General features: G+C 38.3%; 1 protein-coding gene across 5 annotated transcripts in view; it reads left to right on the forward strand.

Moving 5' to 3' along the window:
- The window catches only part of AFF2 (ALF transcription elongation factor 2), a 597,410-nt gene that overhangs the window by 366,031 nt on the left and 206,291 nt on the right, over positions 1 to 25,088 (forward strand). For all 5 annotated transcript variants that reach the window (XM_051831606.2, XM_051831607.2, XM_008273461.4 and 2 more), the window contains one exon: positions 2,899 to 2,943. In XM_051831606.2, coding sequence (XP_051687566.2) covers positions 2,899 to 2,943 — 45 coding nt within the window. The remainder of the gene's footprint in view (positions 1 to 2,898; positions 2,944 to 25,088) is intronic.

The raw sequence follows: 25,088 nt of genomic DNA on the forward strand, positions 1-25,088 counted from the left end.
AGACCAAACTTTTAATAATAGAAGTAATGAAAACAAGAGGACAAGGAGTAAGAGAGTGACAATGTGTGATGCTTACAGAAATCCTGTGAGAGCTGAACCAAAGAGGCATTTTATTTTATTTTATCTTATTTTACAGTTGGAAAAACTGGAACACATGGGTAAAGTTACTAAGTTCTGTTCTCAAGTTATAGGGCCAGGACTCACACACAATTGTTTTGAATCATAGGCAAGTGCTTTTACAATGTCTGCATACCACTGTTATTTTTCCATCTTTAATGTAAAAATTAATATTTGATGGGTTTGTATGGAAAAAAAGAGAAAAAGACATTTTCAAGAGACTGGGCCATACATTTTTTAACCCTGAGCAGCCTACATTCATGCAATGCAACTGTCATATTGAAGATTTAAGCCTTTGTTACAATCTTTTTGACCTTTGTGTTTAGGAAAGATATTTGTTAGAAGTTCAAAAACTGTCTTGAAAAATACAGTTGCTCCAACATTGAACAATAGAGTGACATTGTACTTGCTGTAAATAATTACCAGTTGAGTTCTATAATCTTGTTATATATTAGAGGAGTGTCTTCTAGTATATGGTGTACAAATAGTCCTTCTATGGAATAGTGATGTTTGTTAATTGAAAAAAAAATTAAAATTGAACTGTAACTAAAAACCCAAGAATTTAAGGGTCAAGAAAGTTGGTACTGTGCTGTATTAAAATAATGTGATGGGTGTCACACAGCCTTTGATTTGCATCATGGATCACTTCGAGCAAGATCTGGATTGCACTTAGCTGGATACAGAATCTCTTATTTTGCAGAACTAGTTTCCACGGGATGATGTCCTTTGTAGCTCTTAACACAGTTATAGCTATGCATTAGATATGTGATTTGTGTTTTACATATATGCCTTCCCATTTAGTCTACAATTACATGAGGGAGGAAACTATGTCTCCTTTTGTTTTCCATTGTATATCTGCCTAGCGCCAGCATGGTAGAACAGTTCTTAGATCTGTTGTTGAATGAATGAATGAAATGTGGTAGCCCAAATCACTCATGGTTCCCTATCAGGTTCTTTACAATGTAGGCCTAACTAGCTTTTTGGGCCTTTTTTTCTACTGCTTCTTCTACCCAATATTTTAGCGTATTATTGTTATGGGAAGGGTAATTGTATAGCAAGTCATTGAAACTGAGAAATATTTGAGTATGAAAGGGGATTCTATCAATAAATGTGCCTGGATACCAAGTGTAAACTGGAAGCATACTAAGTAACCCAGGATGGATCATTCCTCATTATCCATGACTCTGTCTCAGCCTGCCTCCCATACTTGCAATTTAATGCTCCCTGGAGGAGAGACTCTTAAATATAGAAGGTATTCATTAAATACTGGTTGAAAATAATGTGTGTAAAGTCGTTTCCTGTGAATTGAAGATTTGTTGCGTTTTTTTATTTATTTATATTTTTTGGACAGGCAGAGTTAGTGAGAGAGAGAGAGAGATAGAGAGAGAGAGAGGTCTTCCTTTTTCCGTTGGTTCATCCCGGTTCAGCCCGCTACGGCCGGCACATTGCAGCCAGTGCGCGCTGCGCCGATCCGAAGCCAGGAGCCAGGTACTTCCTCGTCTCCCATGCAGGTGAAGGGCCCAAGGACCTGGGCTATCCTCCACTGCACTCCCGGGCTACAGCAGAGAGCTGGACTGGAAGAGGAGCAACCGGGACAGAATCCAGCGCCCCGACTGGGACTAGATTTCGGGGTGCCAGTGCCGCAGGTGGAGGATTAGCCTAGTGAGCCCCGGCGCTGGCCAATTTGCTGCATTTTTTAACATGTACCTTTTGAAGCTGAAGAAATCAGGTGCCCTAATCTATTCACCCTTTCCCCATATATAGTTGTGTTCATACTGCAATCTATCAGAAATAGATTACAAGACCTGAGAAATAGAGATGCTGTAGCAGTGTTCCCTTTTGTCTCCTAAGGCAGTGAGTGAAAGGGACCCATCTTTCTTCTTACCAAAACAGGAGAATTATGGAAGTGATCAGATTGCAATCCTGGAGAGAATGCAGGTGTGAGGGGAATACTTAGGGACATTTAGGGTATGCTCATAACCCGCACAGGAAATGTTCAGACCACAGACATTTCTCCAGGTGGTTGTCCCACTCTCAAGTCCTTCATCATGCACTGTTTTGTAGCAGGTATCTCACACTGACATTTAGCTTTTTGCCCTCACTGACTCTGGAGCCCTTGGAGGAAAGGGCCATGTGCCTGACATGGATTAAACCCTCAGTACATTTCTGATATCGACTTGAATTTTGATTGACTAGGAAAGTGTCAAATTACAAAAGATGGCTCATGAAATTCACATGGTGTTTCTGAGACTCTTCCTAAGTGCCAAATCAGGCATGCAATTTACACAGGATTTCAGCCTTGATGTTTAGAATAAGATTTGTAGGCATCTGGTTGGACTCCCAAGTTCAAAGAGAACTCAGTTGAATCATAGAAGTGTTTTACATTGGTCTCATGTTTTTTACTGAATAATTTGCTAAACCATGTCAGAAGGTTGAAACATCCTTAAAAATTACAAGGTCAAACTCCCTTTTTGGATAGATGAGCCAAAAAAAAAAAAAAGCCCATGGGGAAGGAGTATGACTGAGTGTCCTACAACTAATAAGTGAAAGAATAAGGAATCATTTTCTTTCTGCTCCCTGTTCCACATTCTTACTGCTTCATTAAGGTAAAGCCAACTTGGCCATTCAGATAGTTACTGCTTTTAATTTAATAGAGAAAAGTGTTGATGGCCACATTTTTTCCTTCTTTAAAATTTTTCACACAGTGTAATCCTTTATAGAATAATCTTCTCTGGAAATAACTAGATTGTTTTTAAATTTTTTGTATTTATTTTGTTTTAGGTAAGCATTCCCAGTGATCCAAGCTGTGTTGAAGAAATCTTGCGGGTGAGTTTAAAACCTTCATTTCTGTGCCTTCTTATAAAGAAGTAATCTATCTGCTTAATCTGTTTGTAGTAAGATACCTCCTGTTTCAAGGAGTATCATTATGGGAAATCCTTGCAGTCAACTTTGAGACTTTTTTTCCTTATACTACCTGTCTCATCTCTTGCCTGTCCTCTTGTGCATCATCTAATATCAAGAAGCCTTCATCCTATTCCTACATCCTTCTCTATGTTCCTTTATTTATTTTTTAAAGATTTATTTATTTATTTGAAAGGTGGAGTTAGAGAGGCAGAGGCAGAGAGAGAGAGAAAGGTCTTCCATCCACTAGTTCACTGCCCAAATGGCTGCAACAGCCAGAGATGGGCCAATCTGAAGCCAGGAGCCTGGAGTTTCTTTTGGTTCTCCCATATGGGTGCGGGGTCCCAAGGACTTGCACCATCTCCTATTGCTTTTTCAGGCCATAGCAGAGAGCTGAAAGTGCAGCAGCTGGGACTCAGACTGACACCCACACCACAGGCAGCAGCTTTACCCACTACGTCATAACACCAGCCCTTCTAAGTTCCTTTTGAATTTTGGATGAGGGCCCATCACCTTCTTTAAGGAACTTTTTCTGTTCAAGAACCATACCCTAAATCTTCACATTTCTGCTTTCTGCTTTCTGGGGTTTTAACTTCTCTGCTATCTCCCAATATACTGTTGATGTACCATAATTATGGAGACAGTGGCTTATAATAGGGGGATGAGATATGGGGTGGGGAGAGGGAGAGATGTTTGGAAATGGTGGCATATTGTGGGAAATGTTACTTATGGGAGTGAATTGATATATGGGAATGGCCTGGAGGCAGAACAAAATTGAAAAAGTGCCTATCACCTCCACTGAAGTAACAAATCCAAAGGAAAAAACCAAAGCAAAACAAAAAAAAAAAATATGTATCTACCTACTACCCTAGGTGTTGGCATCATAGGGCAATATGGTATTTCAAGAACAGGAATCATAGGAATGAATCCCTGTCTAGTATCACCATTTGTCACTTCTGTGACTTTGGATAGATGGCTTTATCTTTCTGAATCTTCCTTTCATCTCTAAAGTGGACAATAATAGTTACCCTTCCTCTCATGCAGGTGTGGGTAGCAATGTAAAAAACATGTAATTTTTTAATCTGGAAAAGAAAACAATTTGAATGCCAATTAAAATTTTTTGTGTGCTTTCCTCACTGACTAGTCACCCCAACTCTTTCCTGGGCCCCCACTCCAGTAAGTGCCTTTGCAGCAACCCAGTGTTCAAAGCAAGTCCTGTGAAAATACAGCCTAAGGAATAGTAAAGAGCAGAAGCTTGTTTACTCTCAAGATGGCCTGCCACCCAATTTCACCTTGTGTGAATATTCGTGCATCTATTTTCACCCAAGGACATTGCTATCAACTATTAAAAAGATGAGTCACATCATTCTGGTCAGAGATGAGACTGTATGGATTCCACATGTGTTGGCAAATTTATATTATTAGAGCCCAGCAACCCTTCAGTCATCTGTCCCTAGGACCTATGGGCTCAACTGGAGGTGGGGGGGCTGTGGTGAAATCCATAAGTGTAAAAGTGTAATGGACTCAGCTGGTTGTTCCTTCCCACTGGGTGGACACTAGGAAAACAGATTCAATCAGTGCTCATTTCTTGGCTGCCTTTCTTTTTTAAAAAAACATTTAATAAATATAAATTTCAAAAGTACAGCAAACTGTTGAAATCCTTACTTAATGTATACTAAGCTGATCTTCTGTATATTAAGATAATCGAAAATGAATGTTGATGTGAATGGAAGGGGAGAGGGAGTGGGAAAGGGGAGGTTGTGGGTGGGAGGGACGGTATGGGGGGGAAGCCATTGTAATCCATAAATCGTACTTTGGAAATTTATATTCATTAAATAAAAGTTAAAAAAAAAAGTACAGCTTTTGGATTATAGCAGCTTTTCCCCCCATAACCTCCCTCCCACGCACAACCATCCCATCTCCCACTCCCTCTCCCATTCAATTCTTCATCAAGATTCATTTTCAATTATCTTTATATACAGAAGATCAACTTAATATATACTAAGTAAAGATTTCAACACTTTGCACCCACACAGATAACCAAAGTATAAAGTACTGCTTGAATATTGGTTTTACCGTTAATTCACATAGTACAACACATTAAGGACAGAGATCATACATGGGGAGGAAGTGCACAGTGACTCCCATTGATGATTTAACAATTGACACACTTATTTATGAAGTCAGTAATCACCTGAGGCCCTTATAATGAGCTGCCAAGGCTATGGAAGCCTCCTGAGTTCACAAACTCTGACCTTATTTAGAGAGGGCCATAATCAAAGTGGAAGTTCTCTCCTCGCTTCAGAGAAAGACACCTCCTTCTTTGATGGCCCGTTCTTTCCACTGGGATCTCACTCATAAAGATCGTTTATTTAGCTCATTTTTTTTGCCACAGTGTCTTGGCTTTCCATGCCTGAGAAACTCTCATGGGCTTTTGAGCAAGATCCAAATGACTTAAGGGCTGATTCTGAGGCCAGAGTGCTGTTTAGGGCATCTGCTGTGTATCCCAATTCCCATGTTGGAATGTTCCCTCCTCTTTAATTCTATCAGTTATTATTAGTAGACACTAGTCTTGTTTATGTGATTCCTTTGACACTTAATACTGTCATTTTTTCTTTTATTTTTTATTATTTTTATTTAGCAAATATAAATTTTCAAAGTACAGTTAATGGATTACAATGCCCCCCCCATAATTTCCCTCCCACTCACATCCCTCCCATCTCCCACTCCCTCTCCCATTCCATTCATATAAAGATTCATTTTCAATTATCTATATATACAGAAGATCAATTCAGTATATATTAAGTAAAGATTTCTTCAGTTTGCACCCAAACAGAAACACAAAGTGTAAAATACTGTTTCAGTATTAGTTGTAGCATTACTTCACATTGGACAACATATTAAGTACAGATCCCACATGAGAAGTAAGTACACAGTTACTCCTGTTGTTGACTTAACAAATTGACACTCTTGTTTATGGCGTCTGTAATCTCCCTAGGCTCTAGTCACGAGTTGCCAAGGCTATGGAAGCCTTTAGAGTTCGCCAACTTTGATCTTATTTAGACAGGGTCATAGTCAAAGGGGAAGTTCTCTCCTCCCTTCAGAGAAAGGTACCTCCTTCTTTGATGGCCCCGTTCTTTCCACTGGGATCTCACTCGCAGAGATCTTCCATTTAGGTCTTCCTTTTTTTTCCAGGGTGTCTTGGCTTTCCATGCCTGCAATACTCTCATGGGCTCTTCAGCCAGATACGAATGCCTTAAGGGCTGATTCTGAGGCCAGAGTGCTATTTAGGACATCTGCCATTCTATGAGTCTATTGTGTATCCCGCTTCCCATGATGGATTGTTCTCTCCCTTTTTGATTCTATCAGCTAGTATTAGCAGACACTAGTCTTGTTTGTGTGATCCCTTTGACTCTTAGACCTATCATTGTGATCAATTGTGAACTGAAATTGATCACTTGGAATAGTGAGATGGCATTGGTACATGCCACCTTGATGGGATTGTATTGGGATCCCCTGGCATGATTCTAACTCTACCATTTTGTGCAAGTCCGATTGAGCATGTCCCAAATTGTACATCTCCTCCCTCTCTTAACCCACTCTTATATTTAACAGGGATCACTTTTCAGTTAAAATTTAAACACCTAAGAATAATTGTGTGTTAATCACAGAGTTCAACCAATAGTACTAGAACAAAACAAAGAGAAAATACTAAAATAGAAAAAGTATTACATTGTACATCAACAATCAGAACAAGAGCTGATCAAGTCACTGTTTCTCATAGTGTCCATTTCACTTCAACAGGTTTCCCCTTTGGTGCTCAGTTAGTTGTTGTGGATCAGGGAGAACATATGATATTTGTCCCTTTGGGACTGGCTTAATTCACTCAACATAATGTTTTCCAGATTCCTCCATCTTGTTACAAATGACCAGATTTCATTGTTTTTGACTGCTGTATAGTATTCTATAGAGTACATGTCCCACAATTTCTTTATCCAGTCTACTGTTGTTGGGCATTTGGGTTGTTTCCAGGTCTTAGCTATTGTGAATTGAGCTGCACTAAACATTAATGTGCAGACAGCTTGTTTGTTTGCCAATTTCATTTCCTTTGGGTAAATTCCAAGGAGTGGGATGGCTGGGTTGAATGGTAGGGTTATATTCCGTTTTCTGAGGAATCTCCAGACTGATGTCCATAGGGGCTTAACCAGTTTGCATTCCCACCAACAGTGGATTAGTGTCCCTTTTTCCCCACATCCTCTCCAGCATCTATTGTTGGTAGATTTCTGAATGTGAGCGATTCTACCCGGGGTGAGGAGAAACCTCATTGTGGTTTTGATTGGCATTTCCCTGATTGCTAGTGATCTTGCACATTTTTTCATGTGTCTGTTGGCCCTTTGGATTTCCTCTTTTGAAAAATATCTATTGAGGTCCTTGGCCCATCTCTTAAGTGGGTTGTTTGTTTTGATGTTGTGGAGTTTCTTGATTTCTTTGTAGATTCTGGTTATCAATCCTTTATCTGTTGCATAGTTTGTGAATATTTGTTCCCATTCTGTCAGTTGGCTCTTCACTTTCCTGACTGTTTATTTTGCAGTACAGAAACTTCCCAATTTGATGCAATCCCAAATGTTAATTTTGGCTTTGACTGCCTGTGCTTCTGGGGTGTTTTCCAAGAAGTCATTGCAGGTACCTATATCTTGCAGAGTTTCTCGACACTTAATACTATCATTACGATCAATTATGAACTTAAAGTAATCACGTTGACTAGGAAGATGGCATTGGTGCATGCCAACTTGATGGGATTGATTTGGAATCCCCTGGTATGTTTTTAGCTCTACCATTAGGGGTAAGTCCGAGTGAGGATATGCTGAACTGTACATCTCCTCCCTCTCTTATTTCTACTCTTATATTTAACAAGGACCACTTTTCAGTCAAATTTATACCTAAGAATAATTGTATGTTAATTAAAGAGTTCAACCAATGGTATTAAGTAGAGCAAAAAAATACTAAAAGGAATAAAGTAGTAAGTTGTTCCTTGACAGTCAGGACAAGGGCTAATCAAGTCATTTTTTCTCATAATGTTTATTTCACTTCTACAGGTTTCCTTTTAGGTGCTTGGTTAGTTGTCACTGATCAGGGAGAACATATGAAATTTGTCCCTTTGGGACTGGCTTATTTCACTCAGCATGATGTTTACCGGATTCCTCCATTTTGTTGCAAATGACTGGATTTCATTTTTTGTTTGTTTGTTTGTTTGTTTTTTACTGCTGTATAGTACATATCCCATAATGTCTTTATCCAGTCTACTGTTGATAGGCATTTAGGTTGACCAATGTCTTAGCTATTGTGAATTGAGGTGCAATAAGCATTGAGATGCACACAACTCTTTTATTTGCCAATTTAATTTCCTTTGAGTAAATTCCAAGGAGTAAGATGGCTGTGTCATGTGGTAGGGCTATATTCAGGTTTCTGAGGAATCTCCAGACTGACTTCCATTGTGGCTTTACCAGTTTGGATTCCCACCAACAGTGGATGAGTGTCCTTTTTTCCCCCACATCCTCGCCAGCATCTGTTATTGGTAGATTTCTATATGTAAGCCATTCTAACCAGGGTGAGGTGAAACGTCACTGTGGTTTTGATTTGCATTTCCCTGATGGCTAGTGATCCTGAACAGTTTTTCATGTGTCTGTTGGCCCTTTGGATTTCCTCTTTTGAAAAATGTCTATTGAGGTCCTTGGCCCATCACTTAAGTGTGTTGTTTGTTTTGTTGTTGTGGAGTTCCTTGATCTCTGTAGATTCTGGTTATCAACTCTTTATCAGTTGCATAACTTGCAAATATTTTCCCATTCTGTCAGTTCGCTCTTCACTTTCCTGACTATTTTTTTTTTTTTTTTTAGTACAGAAACTTCTCAATTTGATGTAATTCCAGTTGTTGATTCTGGCTTTGACTGCCTGTGCCTCTGGGGTCTTTCCAAGAAATCTTTGCCTATGCTTATATCTTGCAGGGTTTCTGTGATGTTCTCTAATAATTTGATGGTGTCAGGTCATAGGTTTAGATCTTTAATCCATGTGGAGTGGATTTTTGTGTAAGGTGTAAGATAGGGGTCTTGTTTCATGCTTCTGCATGTGGAAATCCAGTTTTCCCAGGACCATTTGTTGAATAGACTGTCCTTGCTCCAGGAATTGGTTTTGGATCCTTGATCAAATATAAGTTGGCTGTAGATATTTGGATTTATTTCTGGTGTTTCTATTCTGTTCCATTGGTCTATCCATCTGTTTCTGTACCAGTACCATGCTGTTGATGGAAGATAACATTGAAAGACATGCCAAACTCCAGTGTAGACATTAACCTTGTTTATCTTCTGTTTCTCCTCTGGGTAACAAGCATACATGAAGTCAGTGGCCTTAACTCCAAAAGCTATGCTAGAACTGTCTCAAAATCAACATCTAATGTGGCACAACTAGAATTATCTACTTGAGAGCAGTCTGAGCCTGGTGTCTGGGTGGTTTGCATAGTGACTGAATGAATGGAGTGATTTGAACACCTGTCAGAGGCAGTTGACTCCAAGCTTCTGGAGGTGCCACTTAGAGAAACAACAGAATTTCAGTTAAATGTAGAAGAAAGAGGTGAAGCAGATTGCCTTAATAAGCTCATAAAAGCTAGCATTGTTTGAGAAAGTAACAGAAGTCCTTCTGTTGTTCTTGAAAGAGAATCTAGGGAAAGATCTTTTTACCCCATTTTCTTGAAGGGCTAAAACTCGTATAGAATTCTCATTTTTTCCCCAATAGCACCGTTAATGAGTGAGCTTTGCTTTATTGAAGAATGAACTGTTTCATTCCCATGCTTGTGTGGGGAGCAAACCGGACTAGACTGAGTTACTGGAATTAAGACTTATTCTATGCATCTGCTCTCCCACAATATGGCGCTGGGAGAGAAGTAAACAGCTTCCGCACAGCTGCCTCCAGTTCAACTAATAAACTGTAGGACTTGCTATTGATTGGAGGAGAGCAGCGTACTCGGCGTGTGGGCAGCCGAGTTAGGATTGGCGGAGGAGGACTATAAAGGAGGAGAGAGACGGCATGCACCAGGAACATCTAAGGGGAACATCTAAGGGAACACCTAAGGGAACACCTAAGGGAACACCTAAGGGAACACCTGTGCAGCCCCTGAGAAAGCCGGCCGGCGGTGTGCCGCTCCCCTGCGGAAGTGGGGAATGTGGCCAGGGGGAACTGCCCTTCCACGGAGGTGGAAGGGATAGTAGCCAACCCGGGAAGAACCAGCAGCAAACCCGGGGAGGGCCGAGCAGACGAAAGAACAGCGCAGGGTCCTGTGTCGTTCCTCCACGAAGAGGGGGAGCGACATGCTTGGAATAAAAATAAGCTTTTTGAAGTTTATGTTCCAAATTTTATGATTAATTCTTAAATTTTTATAGACCGCATTGCATGTCACAACAGAATTTGCTTGCTGGCCTTTTTAAAAATCACCCATTCATGTTACTGTTGGTTTGAAGGCCTTGGAGGCCTGTGGATAGTTCCACAGTAAGTCTGTTTGTTGCTCTGCTCTCCATCTGCCTCCCCCTTAGGGAAAATAATCTTTTCTATTTCTTTCTACCTATAGTTGACCCCCCTCCTTGCTTTTCAAACTAAACAGCATCAAGGGCAAGATCATCTCTCCTTGTGGAATCCAAGGAAGGAACATTAGCCCAGAAGCATGAAGAGCTGGCTTCCAGTTGTTCATGAGAGGCCCTTCGTTTCTTAGTTGTGTGGCTTGTCAGTCTCTCCATCAAAAAATGTGGGCTAATTATTCCCCACTCCATCTCACTGCTCACATTCAGTCAAAGAATCTATACTGTACACATTGTTTGTCTGTGTAACATGGGAATCTTGCACTGTTTACTCTCCCAACTTTCCCACCTCCCTCATCTCCCTTTCCTGGCTCAACATGCAGACACACTTCATCTCACACTGGAACAGACTTCTTTTTTTAACCAAGTATAACACAACCAGTTCCTTACCACACTCAGTCCCTGAGTCCCCCAGGCAATGCAAATAAATTTGTCTCCTGCATTTTACTTTGGACTCCTTTCTCAAAATGCTGTTCAAATTCAACCCAGTTGGAATTCTTTAAAATTCCCACTCATCATTTCTCTGACAATAGACTCACTCTCCTTCAGATCAACGCCTACACTTCTCTTTCTTTGCACTCCTGGTTTTGGTAAAGTACTTGAGCCCACATTGTCTGGTTTTCTACCACTTTCCTTCTTGCCCTCATACCCTTGCAGGTGCAGTCGCATTATAGCAAGCTAATTCAATCTTATTTCCCTATAGCAGGTGTCTGCTTTTCAAAGTACTTGAAACTCATTATATCTTATTTTGATTGTAGGAAATAAGGTAGTTCCTTATTATTTCAAGAAATCAAGTTGCTAAGAGTTCAAATGACCTGCAACCAAAGGTGGGGTTAGTATGTGGCAGGAGTAGAAGAGAACCTGGTTGTTGTTTTCTAAATCTAGTGATTTTTTTGCTCTACACCCAAGTATCAACCATCCTATCACAATCTTAATGTGTGAATCTCATTTGAAAATGTTTGCTTCAGATTGCAGCTGACTTATTTCTAGCTACTTTAACAATTCCAGCAAACCAACATAATCTGAGCAGATACTAGAGCTGCCTTCTTGCTATCTTTTAATATTTTCAAATCTCATTTTGTTTGGTAAAAATGAACAATAGCAAACTTACTATTAATAATAAAAGAAATAATAATACAGTACTGCCTACTGTATGCCAGGCACAACCCTTAAGCACCTTTTGTCTATGAATTTTAATTACTCATATTTTACAGAACTGGAGTGAAAGCTAGAGAGGTGAAGTAATTTTCCCCAGGTCACAGTCGTCAGGCCTCTGAAAACCATCTTGCTAGCCATTTCTTGTGGTCCTGTTGGCTTACCTGAGTCTATCTTTGTTTAACACACTCAGTTCTATTTTATCATCAATATTTTATGCTGACATAAGCCAATAATTCATTTCGGTTTTTGTTGTTTCCTCAATTTGTGCAAATACAATTATGTTAAAATAAAGTAGTTTCTCAAACCCGAATTTACCAGGCTACAACACCTTCCCACCAGCCTGACCTCCCACAAAATGAGCTGTGTAAATTCAGATGTCTTACCTACTTGTCATGCATATTATTACTTATTACAGATTTTACACATTTGAAGCTTAAAGGCAGTAATCTGTGCAGGACAGCCCAGCTTGTGTACTTGCTTCCATCAGCATGCTATTCATTCTTTGGAGTCAAGCTCCTCTCGAGTGCAAACAGAAATGAAAAATCATAACAACTCTGGCCCCAATGATGGCATTTGGCAGTTATAATACATCTATCATATGAGGGATTCCTAGGCTGCTCCTATGTAATAATACAGGCACCAACAGCAGCTTCCTTTCTGAGCTCCTTGGGGTTTTATGGATAATAGGGTCATCATTTTTGCAAGAGTTAAGCCAGCAAGAATAGCATGCTCTAAATGCTATAAAGTGAGGATGAATGTTCAATGATTATTTTTTTGCAGTGGCATGATTTATTTGTTCCTAGAAAGAATTTATTTGATATATCAACAAACTATCAATTAAATCCTATATAGAGTAAAAAATGCAGATAGAATGCTTCTCTTAGATTTGATGCTGAGCAGATTGTGTTTCCTTGCAAGGTACCTTCCATAGTTGATAATTTCATAGGCAAACATCTGTAAGGAGAATTCACTCTTCATGAGGGATGCTAAATTTGCTAGATAGGATTTAGGATACTTGATTTTATAAACTATATCTTCTTCCAGATTTATCCCTGCCATGTGCATCAGGTTGGCAAACACCTTCATAAACTCCTCTTTCTGATTGCATTATAATCTGTGTTTACAGCTTTCTAAATTATTAGGCAATTCTACCTATTAGGTTTGTATTTCAGTTTACAGTTTTAGCATGGAAACAACTTCCTAATAATTACAGGACAGCCACATTCAGTACTTTTTTTAAAAAAGCTTTTAACAAGAAAACAAATGAAAAATTCCATTTTATGAGTGAGGAAAAAAGGATCAGGGAGCAAAATTGTTCAGACAACTATGTCTGAAATTAAATTTGATTATACTATCACAACTATACAGCATAATCATGCAACTTTCAGTAGACTTTCTTTTATAAATTTAACCAATAGTTAAGCAATTGATTTTATATCCTGTCAAATTAATGAATAAATAAGGTTTAAAGTAGAATCATGCCAATGATTTTCTATATAGCTGCTTTCAATAGTCATCCTTCTGGACTCTTTCAAAAACATCTAACCTATTCTTTTTAAAGTATCATTTCTTGAGATAATAATATAGTGTTGCATCTAAGAAAGTTAACAATTTCTAAGTATAATTTAGACTACAGTTTATGTTAACATTGATGGAGTCAAACAAATTAACTAACTAATGATTTTACCCTCTGTTAGTCTGATGACTAGTTCTTACATAATGACACTGGGAAATATGTAAATTTTTCAGCAGGTGAAAATGCCCTTGACTGGGTAAATTATAGGGAGTATTACCTTTTCTGTAGCTAATTCAGAGCACTAATGAACTTAATACATAGCGTGCATATGTGAGGTGAGCTATTCATGGAACCAAATTAGCCCATAAGAAATATTACTCATTATTTGCCTCCCAGTAATCAACACAGAAGATGCTAAATCTAATTATGACAACTATTATGTGAACAATGTAGGTAAGCCATCCAGTGTGCTTCCAAATGCATTTAGAGCCTGTCAAGCAGATTAAATATTTTCATGTGGAATCTGGGGATTTGCAGCTAGTAAATGAGGTGAATTTTAAATGATTTTACAGACGTCACTGGGAAAGTGAGTAATGTGAGTAACGAGTTGAGTGGCCTAGTGAATCATGGGAACCTGTCGAATTTGGGGAAATGTCAGGGAGAAGATGATGTCAAATACCAGTACCTTAGCAACCCAGCATTTAGTTGTCCAGGGAGTGAACAAGACTAGCCCCTTAAAATAGCTGAGTAGATATGAATCCCTATATATCATAGGTGTGCTATTAAAAAAGTCTGTTTTCTGTAAGCCTGATTCTTCTTTTAAATATGGTGATTTATTATTTTCTATTGAATTAAATGAAAACAGGTGAGAATTTAAGGCTTGTGTAGAATTTACACCTGCTTCCTATATCATGGGTGGACAGAGAGGGTAATGAAACAATGGATTGCTTTGTCAAAAAGCATTGTAAGCTTATCTGAAATAAGTAATAGTTTCCAACTGTGGTTTGAGAACCAGCCTTTTGGTCCTGTGGGTGCTAATGGGATTGGGATGGGAGTGGAGAAGTGATAATACCAGGAAATTAACAAATCCACTTGCATCTGTATAAAAGGAAAACTACCATCTCTGGATAATGCATTGAGAAAGCAATCTCTCAGATTTAAAAATCCATTTGGTAAGCATCTTCCAGTTTTGAATTAAAAGAATAAAAGCTTTGCCTCTCTTCTTGTAGATCGCTAAAAGTGTTAAGAAGAATGAAACAAATAAATTTGATCTCTGCAATTGATTCATCTTAAGGCATCCATAAACCTAGGCCACACCTAATTTTGTGAAGGTCAAACAGGGAAGAAGCAAAGAGGTGATTCCCAATGTCAAGGATTTGGGGCATAGCTTAAGAAACACTGATTTTTCAGGGAACGTAGAACATCATGCAAATCAAAAGCAATATTGGAATAATAGGAATGGGTGCACGTTCTTGTCTGCCAGCTCCGGGTGCTTCGGCATGTGCACGTCCTTTTTGGCTGCCATCACCCCCTCCTTGAAGATGAGTTCGTAAATGGCAATGTGATTCTTCTTGGGCATCAACATCGCGGCGGCTGTAGGGAGAGGGAAGAGATGTATAATTTGGGACATGCTCAAGCTGACTTGCCCCAAATGGTAGACTTAGAAACATACCAGGGGATTCCAATTCAATCCCATCAAGCTGGCATGTACCAATGCCATCTCACTATTCCAAGTGATCAATTTCAGTTCACAATTGATCATAATGAAAGGACTAAGAGTCAAAGGGAGCACATAAACAAGTCTAGTACCTGCTAACACTAACCGATAGAATAAATAAAGGGGAGAGTGATCCAACATGGGAAGTGAGATACTCAGCAGACTCATAGAATGGCAGATGTCCTAAATAGCACTCTGGCCTCAGAATCAGCCCTAAAGGCATTCAGATCTGGCTGAAAAGCGCATGAGAGTATTTCAGGCATGGAAAGCCAAGACACTCTGGCAAAAGATCTCTGTGAGTGAGATCCCAGTGGAAAGAACAGGTCTTCAAAGAAGGAGGTACCTTTCTCTGAAGGGAGGAGAGAACCTCCACTTTGACTATGACCTTGTCTAAACAAGATAAGAGTCGGAGAACTCAGAGGGCTTCCATAGCCTTGGAAACTCATGACTGGAGCATAGGGAGATTACTGATGCCATAGACAGGAGTGTCAATTGGTAAAATCAACAACAGGAGTCACTGTGCACTTACTCCTCATGTAGGATCTCTGTCCTTAATGTGCTGTGCATTGAGATTTAATGCTATAACGAGTACTCAAACAATATATTTCACTTTGTGTTTCTATGGGGGTGCAAACTGTTGAAATCTTTACTTTATGCATACTAAACTGATCTTCTGTGAAAAAAAAAAAAGAAATTATCAATTCCCAACTTGACTCTCACTGGGATTAAACATGACAATAGGTCTGATCTGATTTCATCATCATTTAAAAAAAATCATCTATTATTTTTCACTTTATGATTCTGTGTGGGAGCAAACTGTTGGAATCCTTACTTAATGTATACTAAGCTGATCTTCTGTATATTAAGATAATCGAAAATGTATCTTGATGTGAATGGAAGGGGAGAGGGAGTGGGAAAGGGGAGGGTTGTGGGTGGGAGGGATGGTATGGGGGGGAAGCCATTGTAATCCATAAGTTGTACTTTGGAAATTTATATTCATTAAATAAAAGTTAAAAAAAAAAAGAAAAAGAAAAAAATAGGAATGGGTGCAAAGGTTAGAAATGAGAGCTTTTGTGGACCAAGGTTGGGACATATCTGGAGAAGAAGAAAAGCAAGATTAAATTATAAATTGCATAAATAATACATATTTATTGAAAGCACTTTCTTGGTGAGGCAAATTAGAAGAATGTAGTGCTGCTTTTCAAATAGCCTGCAAGATAGGTTTCTATTGGTAAGACGGAAGTAAAGGTCAGCTTCACTAAGTCACCATCCTTGCTTGCATTCTGAAGAGAATTCCTGCTAGACATGAATTCAGACACAGCCATAACTGGTCTTAAAATAACTCTTTTTGCTAAAAATTTAGTAATAATTAAGAAAGGAATCACCAAAATAACTTTGTATACATATGCACAGTATGTGAAAAAAAATGTATCCCCCCAAAATATTGCTGTGACTAACATATTGGTATGAATTTATGAATTTGTTAAAACATGAGGAATATTACCTAATTTTATCAGTAATAAAAGAGCTCAAAAATGGTATTGAAAAGTAGATAAATGAAGAGGTAAAACTGATGAATTATTAACGTAAAATTGTTACAATTTATGTATTCAAGGTGTATTTTTCTTAAAATAATAACAAGAACAAATAAGTTATTTGTCACTTAACTTCACTGAGGAAAGAGAAGGAAGCATAAATATATAAAACAGGGTAATAAAGATAAACAACCTAAGGTACACAGAAAATAAGAGGATTGTAGTTGCAGGAGAGTAATCATGAGTTATTGTACAAGTAGATGATCTTTCTCATGAAATATAATTGAATGAAACAGATTCCAGAAAATCTAAACAAACACTGCCACCAATTAAATGAAGACTCAACCAATCCTTTAACAAAAGCATCAATCCCAGATGGGATTTCATGGGGAAATTCAACCAAATTAATAAGTGACAATACAATTTAACTGTTATAGAACATAGAACAAAAATGCAAAGTATTTTTAGAAATGCCAGTTTAGCATATAATATTGATATCAAAATATGACAAAAATAGTACACAAGAAAAAATACAGATTATCACTTATGAATATTGATGTGAAGTTCCTTAATGAAATGCCAACAAACACAATCAGAAAGCATTTTAAGGGGTAAGTGTAGCTCCCCCTCTTCGCGGAGGAACGACACTAGACCCTGCGCTGTTCTTTTGTCTGCTCAGCCCTTCCCGGGTTTGCTGCTGGTTCTTCCCGGGTTGGCTACCGTCCCTTCCACCTCCATGGAAGGGCGGTTCCCCCTAGCCACTTTCCCCACTTCCGCGGGGGAGCGGCACACCGCCGGCCGGCTCTCTCAGGGGCTGCACAGGTGTTCCTTCAGATAGATGTTCCTGGTGCATGTTGTCTCTCTCCTCCTTTATAGTCCTCTTCCACCAATCCCAACACTGCTACCCACACGCCGAGTACGCTGCTCTCCTCCAATCAGGAGCAGGTCCTACAGTTTATTGGTTGAACTGGAGGCAGCTGAGTAGAAGCTGTTTGCTCCTCTCCCAGCGCCATATTGTGGGAGAGCAGATGCATAGAATAAGTCTTAATTCCAGTAACAGTCTAGTCCGAGTTGCTCCCCACAGGGAAGTACCATCACCAAGTGATTTTATTCCAGGATTTCAAAGCTGATTCAATACTAAGAACTCCATTAGTATAAATCCTTTTATGAATTAAATAAAAAAAAGTAAAAGTACATGATCATCTTTCCTGATGCTAAAAGACAATTGACAAAACTCTACCCCATTCTTGATAAAATAGAGAAAGACAGAAAGATCATTATAGTGATAAAATATATCCATTTCAGCCCCAAGAGCTACTATCAAATTACATGGAGAAACTCTAGAAGCTTTCTAATTATAGTCAAAGAAAACACTAAAATTTTTGGTACCACTATTGCTTACTATGGCTCTGGAGGTTAGCCAAGACAATTAAACAAAATAAAGAAAGAAGATGTATTAAAAAGATAGAGATGTTAAAATGTGGAGGGGTTGTTACTTATAGAAAGTATAGATTTATAGTATTTTTTGGAAGCTTGAAGAGAGTTAACCAAACACTGTTATACATAATACAATTATGCATAATACTGTTATGCATAAAAACACAGTTACGCATGATTACAATTCAGCAAATTTGCTATGTGTAATATATAGCATATATGCTTCATATATGAAGCAACCAACTATCCAGATATAATGGACAAAAAGATTCAATTTATACCCTATGAAATAATTTGAAAAGAAATGCGTTAAATATATATGAATAAACTACATCATTATGAGGGACACCAAAGTATATTTAACAACAGGAAAGGCACACCATTCTTAGACAAGATGACATTTCTGTTCTCCCTATGTTAATCTTGGATCCTTACCTCATGCTATAATATTATTTCCAGATGCCTTAAAGATTAAAAACAAAAACAAAATATACTAGAAATAAATATGGGAGAATTTAAATTTTTTTTCATTCTTAGTCCAAGGCTTGAGATGAATCTGCAGTGTAGGAGGCAATTGTAAAATTCATAAGTTTGAAGAGATTGGAGGAGGTTTAAATGAATCATTGAAGGAGAGAGGGAGGGTTAAGGAAACACACTAAGATTATGAGACAATGTGAAGACTCTAGTTTATATTGAAGACATTATATTTAGGCATGTTCCAATCTGTAGATTGTGTAACTTTCTCCAGCAGTTCTAAACTCATTATTCGGAGGACACTGACTAATGGGTCAATGACAACCTGGAAGCCTCAAAGATACTGAATAAATTTCCCCAAATCGCATACTCATATAATCACTGAAGTGATTGACACAGAATTGAACCCCAGGTAGGCATGGATTCAAAGTCCACACCAATAATGATACCAAACACTTATGCAGCAGTTTTTTGTATTTAACACTGTTCTAAGAATTTTGTGTAGTAACTCATATAATCACCATATCAGTGCCAGAAAGTAATTGCTGTCATCATACCCCTGTTACAGAAAATGAAATAGAAACACTTTAAGCTTACATGACTTTTCAAGTTCAATAGTTGACCAGTGGCAGAAACAATATCTTAAACCCAGGCAGCACAGCTCCAGAGTCCATGAGATTCTAACTATTAAGCACCCTACCTTCCAAAATTAGAATACAGAGATGAAGGAGTAAATTTTAAATGACTACTATAGGTTCAGCCCCTGACCAAGTAGATAACAAAGAAGTTGAGGAGTTGCTAATAATTCCACATGTCAAAACCAGGAAAACAGTTTACTAGATATACCAAATCTAATAAAATGAAATTCGATAGGCATATTAACTGTATGATAATATACTTGAGTCCACAATGTTTAATGTAGACAAGAAAAAATTTAGCAGTAACATATATACTGACCAAAAATCTATTAGTAGCAAAAAAGTACCTGGAACAGGAGTGGCAAATTTTTCCTATCAAGGTGCAGATAGAAATAGGTATGTTTGGGGCCGGCGCCGTGGCTCACTTGGTTAATCCTCTGCCTGTGGCGCCGGCATCCCATATGGGCGCTGGGTTCTAGTCCTGGTTGCTCCTCTTCCAGTCCAGCTTTCTGCTGTAGCCCGGGAGGGCAGTGGAGCATGGCCCAAGTACTTGGGCCCCTGCACCTGCATAGGAAACCAGGAAGAAGCTCCTGGCTTCTGACTTCGGATCGGCACAGCGCTGGCCATAGCGGCCATTTGGGGAGTGAACCAAAGGAAGGAAGACTTTTCTTTCTGTCTTTCTCTCTCTCTGTCAGTAACTACCTGTCAAATAAAAAAAGAAAATAGGTATGTTTGACATTTTAGGGCATATTGTCTCTGTCTCAACTATTGAAAAATGTTATACCCTGAAAGCATTCATAGACAATATGTAAAAGAATGCTTGTAACTGTGTTCCAATAAAACTCAACTTACAAAAACAGGCAGTGGGTCATTTTGGTCTGTGGCAAAAGCTTTGCTGATTCCTTACCTAGAACATCTAGAACTAAGATAACCATCACTCTCCTATGCTCTGTTGCACTCAGACCACTCTTGATATATGGTATAGATTTTCAGCCAGCACATTTTAAAAAAATCATAATCAGTAAAATTTACCTATTTGAGTTTTTAGGAAAAGTATCTTATTGAGATCATTATACATTTTCCTTTATTCAGTTAATGTGTTAAAATAGTCTTAATTCCAGTATCTAATGGTAACTCAAGCTACTAGTCCAAGAATAAACACAATTTATTATAATGGATTTTCATTTAATGTATCAGAGCATCTTATTACTAACTTAAAAAATAAGTATGTATATTTGTGTTTATACACACTAGAAGATTTCCCTATAATTTTCTGTTCTTGCTTAAAGTTTTTTAAAATATATTATAAATGAAAATGTCTTTGTAAAAATTAAGAATGGGAATAGGTGAGGGAGGAAGAAGGGTGGGAATGTGGGTGGGATGGAGGTTAATGTGGGAGTATTACTATGTTTTTGAATCAATATACATAGGAAATATATGAAATTTATATATCTTAAATAAAATTTTAAGAAAAGAAAAAGTATTGTGACACATACAAATTATACATAGTTATGGAGTATCATGTGATATTTCATCACTTGCATACCTTTTTTAAAAGATTCGTTTATTTATTTGAAAGTCAGAGTTGACTGTTGATGAGCAACTTGATCTGTTATCCCTCTTAGTATTTTTTTTTGTTTGTTCTACTTAATACTTTTGGTTGAATACTGTAATCAATACACAATTCTTCTTAAGTGCTGAAACTTAACTGAAAAGTGATCACTGTTAAATATAAGAGTGGGAATAAGAGAGGGAAGAGATGTGCAATTCGGGACATGCTCAAGCTGACTTACCTCAAACGGTAGAGTTAGAAATATACCAGGGGATTCCAATTCAATCCCATCAAGGTGGCATGTACCAATGCCATCTCACTAGTCCAGTGATCAATTTCTGTTCACAATTGATCATAATGATAGGACTAAGAACCAAAGGGATCACATAAACAAGAATAGTGTCTGCAAATACTAGCTGATAGAATCAAAAAGGGAGAGAATGATCCAACATGGGCAGTGAGATACACAGCATACCCATAGAATGGCAGATGTCCTAAACAGCACTCTGGCCTCAGAATCAGCCCTTAAAGGCATGCGGATCTGGCTGAAAAGCCCATGAGAGTATTTCAGGCATGGAAAGCCAAGACACCCTGGGGGAAAAAAAAAAAAACTAAATGAAAGATCTCCGTGAGTGAGATCCCAGTGGAAAGGACGGGTCATCAAAGAAGGAGGTACCTTTCTCTGAAGGGAGGAGAGAACTTCCACTTTGACCATTGCCTTGTCTAAATATGATCAGAGTCGGTGAACTCAGGGGGCTTCCATAGCCTTGGCAGCTCATGACAAGAGCCTAGGGTGATTACTGATGCCATAAACAAGAGTGTCAATTTGTTAAGTCAACAACAGGAATCACTGTGCACTTACTCCTCATGTAGGATCTCTGTCCTTAATGTGCTGTACATTGTGATTTCATGCTATAACTAGTACTCAAACACTATTTTTCACTTTGTCTTTCTATGTGGGAGCAAACTGTTGAAATCTTTACTTAATGTATGCTAAACTCATCTTCTGTATATAAAGAGAATTGAAAATGAATCTTGATGGGAATGGAAGGGGAGAGGGAGTGGGAAAGGGGAGGGTTGTAGTTGGGAGGGACGTTATGGGGGGAAAGCCATTGTAATCCATAAGCTGTACTTTGGAAATTTATATTCATTAAATAAAAGTTTAAAAAAAAAAGAAAGTCAGAATTACACACAGAGAAGGAGAGGCAGAGAGAGAGAGAGAGAGAGAGGTCTTCCATCTGCTGGTTCACTCCCCAGTTGGCCGCAATGGCTGGAGCTGCACCAATTCAAAGCCAGGAACCAGGAGCCTCTTCCAGGTCTCCCATGTGGGTGCAGGGACTCAAGGACTTGGGCCATCTTCTACTCCTTTCCCAGGGCATAGTGGAGAGCTGGATCGGAAGTGGAGCAGCCAGGACTTGAACCAGCACCCATATGGGCTGCTGGCGTTGCAGGCGGCGGCTTTACTAGATACACCACAGCACCGGCGCCTGCATCCCGTACTGAAGTGAAGGTTTGTGTCCTGGCTAATCTGCTTCCAACACAGCTTCCTGCTAATGCACCTGGGAAGGCAGCTGATGATGACCCAAGTGCTCACACTCCTGCCAGCCATGTGGGACACCCACATGGAGTTCCTGGCTCCTGGCTTCAGCCTGTCTCAGCCCTGGCTGTGGTGGGCATTTGGGATTTGGGGAGAGAATCAGCAGAGAGATGATTCATTCATTCATTCATTCATTCATATTCATTCTCTCTCTCTCCCTCTCTCTCTCTCTCCCCTTCTCTCTCCCTCTCCCAAATACATAAAATTTAGAAAAGAATCCCATTGTATTCCTGAGTAACTTCCTATTGCATGGATATACTGCAATTTTTTAAAGAGTCCTTGCCAACACTTGATCTTATTGTTAATTTTTCAGTTTAAGCTTTTTAATGGATGTGTAGTGATATATCATTGTGATCTTAAATTGGACTTCCTAAGTGACTAATAATGTTGAGCATTTTGCCATCTGCTTATAACCCATTTATAGATCTTTTTTATGAAATATCTGTTTAGAACATTTGTTCACAATTTATATTGGTTTGTTACTTTATTTATTGCTTAACTTGAGAGTTTTTATTATATTCTGCATATAAACCTTTTCACAGATATATGATTTACAAACATTTTCCAACAGGCTATGATATGTCTTTTCATACCCTTCATGATTTCTTTCTGATTTTCTAATTTTGATGAAATCTGGTTTGTGTGTTTTTGTTTTATGGATTATGATTTTAGTATCAAGTCTAAGAACTTGTAGTCTAATCTAAGGTCATAAAATCCATAATGTTTAATTCTGACTGTTTTATTTAGATCTTTGATCCATTTTGGATTAATTTTGGCTTCTGATATAAGGTGTATATTGAGATGTATTTTATTCATTGTATTTCACCACCATTAATGGAAAGAGTAAGTTTTATCTTCCTCCATTGAATTGTTTTTGCATTTCCCTATTGAATTGCTTTTGCATTTTTGTAGAATGTTGATTAACTGTATTTACATGGGTCTATTTCTGAGCTCTCTGTAATCTATTTCATTGGTTTATATCCATGACTTTTCACCAGCACCATATCTTGATATCTGTAACTTTATAGTGAGTCCTAAGATAGTGTAATGTGAAACCTTCAGCTTTTTTATTTTTCTGAAATTTTTTTCTAAGTCATTTTATTTTCCATATGAATTCTAGAATTTTATTGTTTTTATTTACAAAGAATCTTGCCGGAGCATTGGTTAGTACCATATTACAACTATATATTAATTTGGTTAAAAACTAGTATCTTTGTCCTATTCCATCTTTTGATTTATAAATACAGTGTGCCATTGCATTTATTTAGCTTACCTACTCCATCTGTAGAGGGACACTGAATATTTCAATTTAAGGAATCCATACTATGGAGAGAATTCAAATTCCTGGGAAAACTATATAAAAACATCATGTTGGGACAGGCATTGTAGTGCAGTGGCTTAAGCCCATATTTCATATCAGAGTGCCAGTTTGTATCCCAGCTACTTTGCTTCTGACTCAGCTTCCTGCTTATGCATACTGGGAGGAACTGGATAACAGCTTGAATGCTTGGGCCCCTGCCTCTCATGTGAGATACCCAGATCCTGTTTTCTGCCTGGCCCAATCCTAGCTGTTCTGGCTTTTGCAGGCATTTGAACAGTGAGACAGTGGATGAAAGATTCTCTCTCTCTCTCTCTCTCTCTCTCTCTCCCGATAGATAGATAGATAGATATAGATAATTCTACCTTTTAAGTAGATGAAAATCAATAAACTTTAAAAATAAGGCATATTATACACTGAAAGTACACAAATTTTGTACATATTTCTTTACATCTTCAAAACAAATGTAGAGGTGAAGTGGTGACATGCTGTGAAAAAAGATATGACTATAACCCAGTATTAAACCACTGGTTGACAATGTGCTTTCGGACAAGAGTTACAAATAGGTTACAAACAACAGGCCTGCTTCGCAGGAATGAGAGAGGCAAGTTAATGTGTGAGACAAGAGTCCTCTGTGTGCTATTTATTTACCTCTAACCCAGTGTTACACTTGCCCACTAGAACCTTCCCAGCAAAGGGTTTGACATTGTTCCCTTTGAATCTTCTATTAGGTGTTTTGCTAAATTTATAGCTGGGAGTAAAAGTATCGATCTGGTTACCTCAAGAGATGGTATGGGCTGAAAACAGATAGAGGTTTAAAGAGGATTTACAGACATCCATGGGCAATGGATTCTCACGTAGTTATTAGGGAAGCTTTATGGGGTTCAGCTGGAATGCAACCCTACCTTCTCCGTGGTGTACAGATGTGAGTGCCATCAATGATGTCACTGGAAACTATTAGTGAAAGTCACTTTGACAATAGGTTCCATGCATTACTGTTATCACTGTATTTAAACAAAAATAGCTACATAGTAAAATGTGAGAATCCGATTGGATTTATGTTTAACAGATATTTAGTATAAGTATCTTTGTGATGTAATTTCCAAAAACTTACTAGTAGCTACTCCTAGCATTTTCTATGTGGCAAATTGCTGTTTTCAACAAAACAGAGAAGGATCTGCTTTCCTGATTTTAACACAAAATTGAAGCTTTTCAGCATGATTACAGTGCCAGGTTTTACATCCACACCACTGGCCCCTAGAATGTTCATGATGAGTGTAGAATGTTCGCTTTCTCTATTAGTCAAACACTGGTTTAGAAAAAAAGATAGGGCTTTCAATTTTGCTACTTCTTTGCCACCCTTAATTTGGAGTACAGATGCTATTTATTTCCCATTATTTGACATAATTTCAGAGAAAAAAGAATCTGGGTGGAGGGGTGACTGGACAGGCATTCAGGAATACTCACCTACTAGGGGGTTGGAATATCCAGGGCTTTCTGAATCCA

This window comes from Oryctolagus cuniculus, chromosome X, assembly GCF_964237555.1.
Source record: "Oryctolagus cuniculus chromosome X, mOryCun1.1, whole genome shotgun sequence".
Lineage (NCBI taxonomy): Eukaryota > Metazoa > Chordata > Mammalia > Lagomorpha > Leporidae > Oryctolagus > Oryctolagus cuniculus.